The sequence below is a fragment of the Balaenoptera physalus genome (genome assembly GCF_965194825.1).
Source record: "Balaenoptera physalus genome assembly, chromosome: 5".
NCBI lineage: Eukaryota > Metazoa > Chordata > Mammalia > Artiodactyla > Balaenopteridae > Balaenoptera > Balaenoptera physalus.
Window position 1 is genome coordinate 136,454,746 of NC_138884.1, and position 14,763 is coordinate 136,469,508.

Sequence of the window (14,763 nt, forward strand, 5' to 3'; positions counted from 1 at the left end):
GGTTATGTAGGGCTCAGGGGGATTGGGAAGATGGGGAGTGACTGCTGGTGGGTACAAGGTTCCTTTCGGGGTGATGGAAATGTTCTGAAACTGGTAATGATCGCACAGCTCTGTGAATATGCCAACAGTCCATTGAATTGAGTACTTTACGTGGGTGAACTGTGGGGTGTGTAAATATATCTCAACAAGTAAAAATAAAAATAATAATTCTGGCCTGAAGAAATTTATAGTCCGTAGAAGATAAGACAAGACAGGTACACAAATAATTATAAATTGAAAGTAGAAAGTTATTGTAAATACTATTTTAAAAAAATTAGAATCTGGAACATGTTGACACATTTTACATATTGATCACATGATTCACCTTTAATTCTCTGAGAGATGAAATATTTATGGGGAGAGGGTATGATTACATACAGTTTTGGGTGGGTTGGAGATCAGAGAATTTGTGGAAGAAATAGAATTTGAGTTAGAGCATAAATTGATAACTTTTTGTTTTAAAAAGATAGGAAGAAAATTTAAAAATAAGAAGGGCATTCGAAGCCAAGAGAAAATTGAGAGTTCCAGAGAATTTGTGGAAGAAATAGAATTTGAGTTAGAGCATAAATTGATAACTTTTTGTTTTAAAAAGATAGGAAGAAAATTTAAAAATAAGAAGGGCATTCCAAGCCAAGAGAAAATTGAGAGTTCCAAAGCATCTGAGACTTAAAATTGTTAGAAATAAGAGCCAGAGAAGCAAGAAACTGAGCTTGACTAGAATGGTTACTGTGGCCTTGTACCCTAGATTTTCTATGACAGTTCCAATTCAAATATTCCTTTCTTCTCCAGTGAGCTCTAGATGTTGAAAAGCAGTTTATTGGACTTAAGCAGGGCACATTTCAAATGTTTATCCAAAAGAACTTCAACAGCCCACGTGAACTAGTAGATCAATAAGGTCTTACATGCCACTCAACCACATTATAATTGATTTCTGCCAATTTACATGTTGGCATTTGAACATAATCTATATTTTTGAGCTACTTAAATTTATTTCTACTAAAACTACAAAGTGAAACTGTGGCATTATGATGTATTACTGTCCCTCTCCCCTGCCGCCAAGAAGGGGAACCACTAAAGCCTCCACAGATGCCTAACATCTTAGTCATAACTAAAATATATTATTAACGAAAAACTTTATACAGTCTAAAGAGCAAAATATCTTATGTGGCCTCTTTTGCTAACTTGGGCTACTTTTGCTGGAGGACATTAAAATATCTTGGAATTTCAGTATGTCAGCATCTAAGCTGTATCTCCCAGACCGCCTGGTAAGAAATAAAGGCTACATGGACATGAAGGGAAGTATTTTGCATGATAATATATGCGTTATTATAGGTGATCACTTTATAAAAGCAGTTTGTAAATCTGGCTTTCTAACCTTATAAAAATAAGGATGTTTAAAAATCAGATTCTATAGTTTAATAACCATGTTTTAATTAATATGTTTCAGTTCTGGAGGTGGTTTTTGGCAAACCTGGCTTCTGGTGGAGCTGCTGGGGCAACATCCTTATGTGTAGTATATCCGTTAGATTTTGCCCGAACCCGATTAGGTGTTGATATTGGAAAAGGTATGGGATTTTTAGAAATACTAACTCTTTCTTCTTTGTGTTTTTGAACACTGTATTATCTGTTTTAGTTATGCTTATAACAACAGTGTTGTGTTCCATCTAAAAATTTTATTCTCAACCAAATGGTAAAGTTATAAAGCCTAAAGATTACTACTTTTTTCTTTTCTCTTAAAAGAGGGAAGGGGAAGGCCAATACTGTAGTAACAAAAAGAGTAAGCACAGAGACTGCTTATAACTTATTTCCAGTTTGTTTGTTTAGAGAGCCATCTTCTAGATCCCTTCATGCACTTAGTTTCCTGTCTTGACTGTGGCTCCTCTCTACATTAGATGTATAACTCTCATCCTAGAGATTCCCTTTTCCTCTGTCCTTACTTATTTATCACATCTTTCTGTGTTTTCGTTACACCCTTGTTTTGGTAGATATGTTGTTTGATAGCTTTCTGAGCTTTCTGAGAAGGGTGGATAGGAGATAAATTGAGATCTTGCATATCTGAAAATGTCTATGTTTCACCCTCTTAATATTTGGCCATATGTAAAATTCTGGATTTAAAATTATTTTCTTTCACAATTTTGAAACCATTAATCTGGATTCTATTTTCTAATACTGCTCCTAAGAAATCATTCTCTTACTGCTGATCCTTTTTATGTGGCTTTTTCTCTTTTTAATTACCTTATATCCCTGATGATATGACATGCACAATGATGTATCTTTGTGTGAGTCACTTTCAGTAATTGTGGAGGTCACTCAGTTGGCCCCATGTGAGTGCAACACAAGTTGGAGCCTTGTGTTCAGTTCTGAGGATGACAGAAGAGTAAGTCACTTGGCTACTCAGGGTGAGGTGGTGGATTTTGAGCATCCAGATGCTAATTTGTTCTCACCACAATAGTACTTAATTCCTCGAATTTTAAGTCTTTCTGTGGTTATTGGAATCAAATGGCTCGCTTCTCAACAATATCTCCCTCTGCAAGAAATGAGGTTTCAGCTTCCTCTGCTCCACTTAGTGAGTTACCATCCTCCACCTCCCTTCCATCTTGCTAAAATTTGTGGATTTTATTCTCATCATGTACTCTTTTTTGCTAATATGGCTTTAAACCTGTTTTTTCTTTATTATTATTTTAATAGAATTTCTTAAGGGATCAGAGAGTCTTTCAATGAGTATTATTGAGTGCCTGAGGTGAACCAGGCCCTGCTTGAGATACAGGTTGTGTATGTGTAATATACACACATATACACACACACCATATTAAACATGGAGCTCCTGGTTCATGTACCTTACAGTCTTGTGGAGATCACGAGTAGTAAAGAAAAAGAATAAATGACTAAAATATACTGTCAGCAAAAAATGCCATGAAAAAAATTTAGGAGAAGAGAGTGACATCAATTTAGATAAGTGATTAGAGAAAATACCTCAGAAGGGGTGGCAGTTTGAACAAAGATGAGAATAGGAGTTTCATCTATGATGTTTAACTGGCATTCCAAATTTTTTTGTTATTGTTAAGAAAGTGAAAATAACATATGTACCTTGGTTTAATTTCAATTCTGTAGTTTTGTTTTCTCTCAAAATTGGAAGAACTTAGTTTATTTTGAAAGATTGTATTCTATATATAATATTTATAAAATATCAAGGAGTTCTAGGTCAAGGGAAAATAAAAACAAAACCAGTAAACACTAGAAAAATATGACACCTCATCTAAAATGTCAGTGATCCTTAAAGTTACTAGTTTTTAGCTTTGTCTTTTTGCTTTATCCGTCCTTTTGCTTTTCAGCTGAAGCAAGTTGTAGAGTTTTGCATGCCTAAGTATTTTCTGAATGCTGACTAGTAACTTCTCATAATTTTATTGAAATGTTTTAAGCCAGTCAGATTGCTTGAATTAGATTGCTTTTATAAGAGATTAATATTTTCAGTTAAAATATCTTAAGATACTACTTGACATCTTAATTATCTTTAAATGAATGGAAAGATTTTGACTTGTGCCTTTTTTTTTGTTATAAAGATTTCTAAATGTTAGTTCCAGATAATTTAAATCTGTAAAATGTTTAATTAATTTACTTTGATTAAAGTGTTTATCTGATATAATGTTGCTAATAAATTTTAAATGGCTTTATTTTAGGTCCTGAAGAGCGACAATTCAAGGGTTTAGGTGACTGTATTATGAAAATAGCAAAATCAGATGGAATTGTTGGTTTATACCAAGGGTTTTGTGTTTCAGTTCAGGGCATCATTGTGTACCGAGCCTCTTATTTTGGAGCTTATGACACAGTTAAGGTAATTTGGTACTTTAACTAGTATATATTAAATAAATTGTTTGTTTCTTTTTATTCTAATGTTCAGCAGGTATGTTTACTTTTAATTATAGAAATCAAAATAAATGATGACATAAGAGATATTATAGCATTCTGTTTAATCATGACTTTGCCATAACCTAATTAAGTTATAACTGTATTATGGATCTGACTTTGGATATAAAGCATAAATATAAACGTTAGGTTTTTGTGCTGTTTGCACTGAAAGACTCAAATAGAAAACATGCTGATTAGGTTATATCATAATTAGATCTTTGGTATATAGGAAGCATAGAGTTTTTCTGATTTTACATTCATTTTATTATCACTTTTTTACATGCATATTATCAGTTTACTATCATCAATGGAAAGCAGGCAAGGTATAATTAATTAGTTAAATATGATAAATGCTACTATAGCTCAGTGATCTATTGGGTACTGTTAGATTTTGTATTGTATTCTCCAGGTTGTTCTGCAATCTGCCTTTTCAGTTCAGATGTAAATAGCACTTCATAAGGTAGGAAAGAGAAAGATCATAATAATGGCTACCATTTTTTGAGCTATCACGTAGTTTTGAGAACTTTTTTAAGTACTTTATATCCTCACAGTGTTCTAGGATAGCTTTTAATATATCCCATTTTAAAGATAACCTAGGAATGGCTAAGTAATTTATTTATGTGGCAAGCACAGGTCCCGTGCTCTTAATCACTACATCATAATGCTTCTAAAAGGAAGCAATGAAATTAATCCCAGTATTATTTACTAAATAAGATTAAAACTTGAGGGAAATTTTATAATAGTTTTATATATTGTCCCTGCCCTCCCTCATTAGTATAAATGTATCGATAGTTGAATGTTATTTTTATTGTGGTCTGGACATAATACTTTTCGTTTGTAGTGTATTTTTTAGACAGATAAATAGATTAATGGAAATTACAGGATCTTATATATATTTATTTAATCACAGAAAAATTTATGTTTAATCACCCTCTGCTTTCCTCTATCACCTGTAGTAGTTGTAAAATTTAGGAATGTTTCTTCACTAGCTTAGAGCTTTAAAGCTGTTTATCACACATCATCTGTTAATAATAACAGGCATTCTTTCATCTTTTCCAACTCTATGAGGAAGAACCATGGAGGAACTTTTTTGGTCACAGGCTGCCATCTCTAGTTTTCAGTGCTATTAATAACAAATCTCCTGTAATAGCAGATATGCTATTCTTTTTCAAATATGCTTTTAAAATATAGCCATGTGTGGGATTCTCATTTCTTATTGATCTCCCGCTGTTATTTTAATCTTTCCACATTAAATCCAACTGTTTTTTTAATTGCATTTTAAGTATAATTGAGCCCTCTTTCATATATTTATAAGAATTACCCTTTGACTTAATGATTTAAGATATTTTGGAAATTTAGATGGTTACTTGATAATTTTTCTTTTCTAGGGCTTATTACCAAAACCAAAGGAAACTCCTTTTCTTGTCTCCTTTTCAATTGCTCAAGTTTTGACTACATGCTCTGGAATACTCTCTTATCCCTTTGACACAGTTAGAAGACGTATGATGATGCAGGTATTTTATATTATTTGTAAGCTTAATTGAGTTTTCCAGTATCTGATATTCAGATGTAATTTATTAAAATTTTAGAGACATTTTGGCTGAAAGGCATAAGCCATTTGTTTTACTTACTAAAATAAATACATGATGTGTTCTGTCTTGTATTCTTTTCTATCCCAAAGCAGCCATCATCCAGCAAAGTTTCTTCCATGTCTGCTCTCAGAACAGAAATGTCTTTTACTCCTGTAGTATGAGTATGTATTATTGTTTGGAGAGTGGAGGGGCATGGCAAGGATTAGATGAGCATGTGTTTATCTTAACTGAATATTATTAGATTAAGTAGAATAAGCCCAGTCATAGGCCACTGACATATGTAATCATTTGTTGTAGTATATTTTAATAAAAGTAAATAATTTTTAACTCCAAGGATGAAGACTTGTTTATAATGATGTATGTTCTAAATGTAAATACCCAAACCAAAATTTTGATAAAGTCAATCTCCATTGCTGTTACCTGTTACATTCATTCATTCAACAAATAATTGAGTGCCTATTCACCAAGCTCTGGTGACACAAATAAAATAAGGCAGAACCTGCACCCAAATTCATAGCATAGTATTGAAGGCATACTGTTAATGGTTTAAGTAGAAATGTGCATAGGTTCCAGGAATGCAATAGGGGAGGGGTACCCAAATGCTTAAAGTGATCAGATATGGCCTCTTAGAGAGCTAAATCTCAGTAAATAGGCTTTTTCTCCAGACAGTGAAGAGTACATTCTCAGCATAGGGGAAAAAACATACCTAGAGGTATGGCTTGAGAAGAATTTCAGTATACCCATATGATAGGTTTCACGAGGGCAAGTGAAAATAATGAGGCCAGAAAGCTATGTTTATTATGTGCCAGAACTGTCCTAAGCATTTTACACTTTAACTCATTTAATTCCCAAAACAATGCTGTGAGGTGTAGTTATCCTCATTATCCTCTACAAAATGGTCCTGGAAGAACCCAGTGGGCCACCTGAAAAGGTAAAGCATATCTATCCTATTGCTTCATTTATGGACTATCCTTAAAGTTGTTCCCTTTATATCTGTGTTTCCTCTTGATCTATGTCTAGCTCTAGTTTAATAAACTGAAACACTTTTGAAAATTAATTTGCGAATAGACTGTGGATTAAGTAAATGGTACTGTATCAATGTTAAATTGTCTGATTTTGATAACTGTACTTTGGGTATGTAAGAAAATATTCTTAGAAAATGCACACTGAAATGTTTAAAAATAAGGGGCAATGATAGCTGCAACTTACTGTCAAAATAATTCAGAAAAAAAATTGTGGGTGTGGATTTTTATATATATGTGTGCATTGCTATATGTATAAAACCGTACCACTGCCATAACATAGTACCGAAGACTGGGTGGCTTAAACAACAGAAATTTATTTTCTAACACTTTGGGAGGTTAAAAGTCAGTCAAGGTGTCCAGCAGGGTTGGTGTCTTCTGAGCACCTCTCTCCTTGGCTTGTAGATGGCCTTCTTCTCCCTGTGTCTTCTCATGGTCCTTTTTCTGTTTCTCTTCTTATAAGGGTGATCATAATGGATTAGGGTCTGCTCTAATGAGCTCATTTAACCATAATTATTTTTATAAAGACCCGGTCTCCAAATTTAGTCACAGTCTGAGGTTCTGGGGTTAGGTCTTCAATATATGAATTTTGTGGGGACACAATTCATAACAGTATTCTTTAATTTTTACATTTTGATTTTATATCCCACAACCTTGTTAAGCCATATTATAAACACCAACCTATATGTACACCGTTTGAAGTTTTTTTTTGTTTTTACACACACAGTGATATAATCTGCAAATAATAGCAGGCTTTTTTCCCTTCCTTATCAATTCTTATGCCTTTTATTCCTTTTCTTGCCTTTCTGCACTGGTTGAGACCTCTGATTCAGTGTTACATGAAATAAGTAATAACTGGCAACCTTGTTTTGGTCCTAGTCTTACTGGGAATGCCTTCAATGTTACAGATTACAAAGTTTAATGTTCGCTGTGGATTTTTCGTAGTTATCCTTTATTATATTATGACTGGTCCTTTCTGTTTTGGATTACAGTAATTTTCCTCTTTTTTTTTTTAATTTTTTTTTTTTTTTGACTGCGTTGGGTCTTCGTTGCTGTGCGCGGGCTTTTATCTAGTTGCAGAGAGTGGGGGGCTACTCTTCATGGCGGCGCACGGGCTTCTCATTGTGGTCGCTTCTCTTGTTATGGAGCATGGGCTCTAGAGCACTGGGGCTTCAGTAGATGCGGTACGTGGGCTCAGTAGTTGTGGCTCACAGGCTCTAGAGCGCAGGCTCAGTAGTTGTGGCGCACGGGCTTTGTTGCTCCGTGGCATGTGGGATCTTCCCGGCCCAGGGCTCAAACCCATGTCCCCTGCATTGGCAGGCAGATTCTCAACCGCTGCTCCACCAGGGAAGTCCTGGATTACAGTAATTTTTAATCATGAATGGTGGTGATGTTTTTTTCTATATCGAGATGATCATATCATTTTTCTTATATGCCTGGGATCAATCCAGCTCGGTCATGATGTATTGTATTTTGTACCCCTTGCTGGGTTTGATTTGCTGGTTTTTGTTCAGGATATTTTATCCGTGGTTTCTGTGACACAAGCTTGTCATTTTTTTCCTTCTTGTGTTATCCTAGTCTAATTTTGGTATCAGGACTATGCAAGCCTCATAAAATATGTTAGGGAGTCTCCCCACTTTTTCTCTTCTTTGGAATAATTTCTGTGAGATTGGAATTAAATTTCCATTGAATGTTTAGTAGAACTCACATATAAAGCCATCTGGACATGTGGTTTTCTAATTTATGAGAAGATTTACAACAACTGATTGAATTTCTTTAATGAATTTAGTATTATTCTAAAGTTTTTTCCTATTCTGTTGGTAAATTACACTTCTTAGGAATTTATTTCCTCTGTGTTTTCAAAATAATTGTCATAAAGTTGTTCATAATATCATCTTGCTCTTTCTTAATCTCTGGGTCATCTGCAATGATGTTACCTTTGGCACTTCTAATAATTTGGGCGCCTTTTCTTGTTTTTCCTGAAACAGTGTTTCTAGAAATTTGTCAAAGTATTTCAGATAACTAACTTTTGACTTTTTATGCTTTCTTTTGCGTTTATTATTTCCTTTATTTCTGGTGGTTAAAGTTACCACTCAAGCTGCATCTTACAAATTTAGTTGAGGAGTTTTGTGGTTGTTAGTTAGGTTTTAAATATTTTCTAAGATGTGTTTTTCTTAATACCCAAACGTGATATTTTTCTAGTTATATTTTTTGTTCTTGATTTCTCTCTTAATTGCAGCGTGGTGAGAGGATAAATCATGGTATGTGATGCCAATCTTTTAAAATTTGTTAAGCCTAATATGTGGTCATTTTCAAGTGTGCCTGAAAAGCATGAGTATTCTGCAGTCAGTGGGAACAATACTCAATATATGACCATTAACTCAACATACTTACTCAACACAGTGTTAATTTTAATCTATCCCTGTTGCTAAATTAAATCTGTCTTATGATAAACGATGTTAAGATAATGGCAAACTATTTGTCTTTCTTTGTATAGAGTGGTGAGGCTGAACGGCAATATAAAGGAACTTTAGACTGCTTTGTGAAGATATACCAACACGAGGGAATTGGCGCATTTTTTCGTGGTGCCTTGTCCAATATCCTTCGTGGTACAGGGGGTGCTTTGGTGTTGGTATTATATGATAAAATTAAAGACCTCCTTAATTAATATTGATATTGGAGGTAGTTCATCAGGAGATTAAATTGAAAAATGGATATAGTTAACTTATTAAACATACAAATTACATAGCTGCCATTTGTGTACATTTTGATAGTGTGTTATTACTGTCAGTATTTTCTTAAAGTGCTAATTCTGCAGTGAAGCATAGGCTTTTTTCAAGGATTTAAATACTAAAAAATCAAATAAATGTGGTTTCTTTCCTACTTAGACTCAAACTCACTTGAATGAGAAATTTTACTTATTTTAAGTGGTACCTGTTATTTTTATTAGTTTAAAATCTTTTTCTTTTGTGATTAAAAAAAGTAAAATTTATAATGCTAAAATCTAAGAAGTGAAAGTATCTTCTTTTAAAATGATATTCTTTTAATGTAACTGTCTCCCCATCTTTTAAAATCATATGATATGACAAATATTTCTTAAAAGCTTATTAGGAGATGTCATCATGATATCTATGGGCATAAGTAAGCTTTATTCTACAACATCTCTACTAAAGCAGCTCAGGTTATTACTATGTATTGTGTTTATGGTATCATATAGCTTTTAATAAGCACAGATTCTAGATCTGATCATAAAAAAATTGATAATGACTTTAATGACACTGCAAACTGTAGTTGGAAAGTAAAAGGTATAAAAATGGCATATCTGCTAACTTTTATCTATAAAATAAACTCTTGCTAATGTGAATATATCTTGGAACAAAAATATCCCCTTGAAAATTACTTTGTGTACTTTGTATTGATGATAATAAAGGAAGTTTAAAACTTATGCCTGAGCTTTATTTTCCTTGATTCTAACTTATTAATAAGCAGAGAGTAACCAAATTTTTGTTAGAATTGGGAACTGGCTTAAAGACAGAAAGCAGGGTTTTCAAGGTTTTGTACAGGAGTCTGTCTTGTTTTTCAGAAATGTTGTAGAAGACAGTACATTTGAAATCCCCAAGACTTTAAAGTTTTAGTGGGTAAAGGAATGTTAAGCTAATGGGGATAAACTATAGAAGGATTTTGTGAGGCTGTGAGTGGGCAAAACCAAAACAGGGTGAGTGAACTTACTGGTGCACAGGGCAAAGTATATTTCACGGAAAATAATCCAAACTATACTTTTTAATATACTGGTGTTATCACTTGAGGAAAAAAGTTAACTCTTCTGAAAACTCTCAACATGATTTCTTGCAGTGGTCAACATAACGGAAAAAGTTATATAACAAGATAGAAGATGCTTCTATACTGTCAGTAGTTCTGTTTACCACAACAAAAGGAAGATTTAAGATGGCCCAAAGAAAATCAGTTAAAATAATAAAATATTAGGAATAGTGTCCCGTATAAAGATAAACTAAGAAAAGATAAAAGTTTTTGATTTGTTTAGGAACATGCTTAGAGGCAAAAAGTCTTTAAAATCTTGAATGGCATCCATAGAGAGCAAACAGAATTTACTTACTAAATTGCTAGACCAAAAGCCTGTTCTTTGAATCCTGGAACATGTATATAGTTAGGACAAAAGAAAATAAAATGTTAACCTAGGTGACTGAGACTGAACATGCTGTGCCTACCAACCACACAAACTGTCCAATAAAGTTGAAAGGTTGGAAGGAGTTTTATTTAAGAGGAGAAACTAGGAAGATAGGCACCAAACCTAAATTGACAAGGAGGATTGCCAGCCATCTCAAAGCAGTGAGTAGGAAAAAGGAAAGTCATCTGTGAGAAATCATAACCCCCAGGCTTGTGTCACAACAAAGTATAGAATATATACATAAATACTATCTGTGATACAGGAACTCCAAACTGAATAAGTAAAACTGTTCTAGGACCAGTGAGACTTCCTCAGGGCTCTGACAGAAACAAATACAAAACCTCTCTGGGACACTTCTATGACCCAGGGCATGCAAAAATCCCACAGAAAAAGCAGCCTTACTGAGGATGAATTCATGGTGAAAACAAATCATATGAGGAAACAAGCACTGTGTGGGAGAGTTGGTAGATACAATCAGAATTAGCAATTAGCACCCTAACTCTAAGAACTAAAAATGTGATAAAATACTCTAAAAGGCTATAAAGTTAGAATGTTTAAAATGATTAATAGATTTTTTTAAAGGAAGCAAAATAATACAAATAGTACAGTATGAAAGAACAGACAAGTCTGAAAGAACATCTAGAAATGGTAGAGTGCTTGAAATTAAAAACATGACAAAAAGAGGCTAAGAGTCATACAAGTTAGAATAAAGAGACCCTACACATTCTAATAGGAGATCTAGAAGAAACTGAAAAGAAGGGGTGAGAGGCAGTAATCAAAGGACAGTGTCTGAGACTTGTCCAGAACCTAAAAAATCTATCCATCCTCAGGTTAATAAAAAATTCCCGGTAAATTTTAAAAAATTTTAATGCTGTAAATTTTATTGAAGATGATGGGATAGTACTTTATATTTGTGCTGTATTACACAGATTTCTAAAGCACTGACATACATATTAGAAATAACCCTTGAAGTGAGGTAGATAATAACTGGGGAGGTTAAATGATTTGCCTCAAATCACAAAAGTTAGTGGCAAATCTTGGACTCCTTATATCTAATTTAAAGTTCTTTTTACTAATACTGTACAACTAGTATACTTTAGGATAATATAACCTGAGAGCTCACAGTTGGCCTTGTAGAATGCAGAATCCACCATCTTCATTTTACAGAAGAAGGAACTACACCCCAGAGATTCTGTGGCTTGCCCAGAGAGGCACAGGTAGTTGTTGTTCATTCCATCATTGGAATCGGGTCAGCATCTGGTTCTTGCAGTAGTCCTCTTTTCAGGAAACAGGATACACCTGCTCTGGAATCAAATCCCTACTCAGCTCTTATTGGCTGTATAACTTTGGGAAATCATTTTTTTGTTGTTCATTTTTATTGGAGTATAGTTGCTTTACAGTGTTGTGTTAGTTTCTGCTGTACAGCAAAGTGAATCAGCTGTACATATATTTTTAAAAATCCACATTAGACACATCCTAATGAAACTACAAAGTATCAAATAAAACTCATGACTTGCAAAGGAACACTATTTAGACTCATCAATAATAATGGATGCCAAAAGATAAGGGACAGTTACTGTCAATCAAGAATTGTATTGTCAACCAAATTATTATTCAAGAGTTAAAGATTTTTAGAAACAAAATATTCACCATTCAGAGACCTTTACTGAAAGAAAACCCAGAAGGAAAGAGGTATGCAAGAAGCAATGAAGTAAACAAATTGGTAAACATATTGGTAAACCAAGATAAACACTGGCTGTAAAAGACTTTTTGGTGGGAGAAGTAATGTAACTTGGTGAATTGGGGAATAATTTAGTCTCTCAGTTTTCTTGGGAGCCTACACACATTTTGGTCTCTTCTTGCATTTTTTCAGGGGCAGGCCCCAATGTAAAACTAGGTATATTACTATAACTAGGCAGGTAAGTCTGCTTAATTCTGGAGTGCAATAATTATAAGCCCATAGACACATTTCTCTAATATCAGTAAAGCTGATTTTTTTTTTTTATCTCCATTGCCCACTCTTCTAGCTCAACTGTTTGAAAATTCAGGTAGAGATTCAGCTAAAATGGTATCTAGAAGGAAATTTATGGCTGCAAATATATGTATTAGAAAACAAGAAAGACTGAAAATTAATGAGCTGGATGTTAGAAAAAGAACAAAGTAAAAAAAGAAATATAGAAGGAGATAATAAAGAGCAGATGAAATAGAAAACAAAGACATAATAAAAAGGCAAGAAACCCAAAAGCACTTTAAGAAACCACTAGTGATAGGAGCCAAGAAAAGAGATTCAAATATTAAGAATGAGAACGTTGGACATATAGCTATAGAAAAGATTTTTTGAATAAATGAATAATCAGCTTTATGTCAACAAACGTGAAGGTCTACATGAAATGGTCAGTTTTCAATAAAAATATAAATCAATATTGATACAAGAAATAATAGAAAACAAAGACTATATCCCCTAAAGAAACTTAACCCATGGTCATAAATCTACTTGTAAGCTCCAGGCCAAGATGGTTTTCAGGCTTGTCTTACCAAAACTGCCAGAGAAAAGAAAAAGGGGAAACCTCCTCAACTTCTTCTATGAAGCTAGTATAATCTTGATATTAACAAGAAGAGTAAAGAAAGGAAAATTAAACCTTATAGATACAAACATTCTAAACAAAATAATCACAAACTAAATCCAGTATATCTAAAAACAGAACCATCATGGGTGGCCTAACAGGTTTATCCGAGGAATACAGGGATATTAGAAAATCTATTAGTATTACTCACCACATTAACTGATTTAGGGAGAAAAAAAGATCATTTCAATAGATGATGAATAGCGTTTAAGTTTCAGTATCCACTTATGAGAAAAAACTCTTAGCAAGGAAAAGAGGATAATTTTAGCTTTTTTATATCAACGCAGAAGTATCTTCTTTAACATTAAGCACAAGACAAGGATGCTCACCGCTATAGCTTATATTCACCATTGTACTGAAGAGCTTAGGCAACATAATTAAGAAAAAACAAGAAGTAGGATTAAAAATGAAGAAAAAATTTGGTTATTTCCCAGGCCATATGGTTCTATATACAGAAAATCCAAGGAACTCTACAAATACTAGAATTTATGAGAATACAGCAGGATTGATGGATACATTGATCAATATACATAAATCAACGTAATTCCTATGTTGTAGCAGCAGCTGGGCATACCTACCACGTATTGGCCTTTTTGGTTCCAGGCATTGTGGCTATGCTCACATTATTTAATAATAAAAACAGCCTCATAGGTGTATTTGCCGTCTTCATTTTAACAGGTTTTGAACCTGGGACTTGGATAGTTAAGTAACTTGCCGAAGGTCAAGGTCACCTACTAACTTAGGTGAGGCTGGGACTACAACCCAAGTCTATGTGACCCCAAACCTAGCCAGGAGGTACTCTCATTTCCTCCCAGTAAATGTAGAGAATGTAATGATAATACTCCCTTGCTCCTGACCCCAACTCTTTACTCCGATATTTTGCGTTTTTTTAATAGGAAAATTATTCTCACACCCTCAAGTTGTACACACAGCATGGAGAAATAAATGGCCCTAGGAGAATTTAAGGATATTCTGGACTAAATCCAGACGTTGGCGGGCCTAAATAGGATGGTGGCCGCAGGGGCACCTGAGGAGAGTGGGGAGAAGCCGGGAGCCGCCCAGCAGCCCTGGGACCCGGGGTCTGTTGGGAGCAGCGGCACCCAGTCCCCGCGCTGCTCACGCACTGCCTGCTGGGAGGCGAGGCCGCGACACCCGCCGCGTCAGAGAGGACAGAGGACGGCGTCGACGGTTGTCACCAACTTCTCCGGTGTGCTTGTGAGACGGAAGAGTGGTGTGATTCTTTAACGTAGGAAGACCAGAGCCAAAACATGACATTGCGGTTTCCACAGTACCGCCCTTGAAAATGGATTTCACGTTCCTCATAGCAACAGCAGCAGGAGCTATAGCCACCCTTGCTGCTGCGGCTGTTGCAGCATTGATAGTGGTAAGAAGTC

General features: G+C 34.5%; 1 protein-coding gene across 1 annotated transcript in view; it reads left to right on the forward strand.

Annotated features, from left to right (window-relative positions):
- SLC25A31 (solute carrier family 25 member 31) overlaps positions 1-13,677 on the forward strand; it is a 30,229-nt gene extending 16,552 nt beyond the window's left edge. The window contains 5 exon segments of the mRNA XM_082462225.1: positions 1,487-1,604; positions 3,717-3,871; positions 5,334-5,459; positions 9,057-9,223; positions 9,225-13,677. Coding sequence (XP_082318351.1) covers positions 1,487-1,604; positions 3,717-3,871; positions 5,334-5,459; positions 9,057-9,223; positions 9,225-9,261 — 603 coding nt within the window. The 3' untranslated portion in view covers positions 9,262-13,677.
- The last annotated feature ends 1,086 nt before the right edge of the window (positions 13,678-14,763 follow it).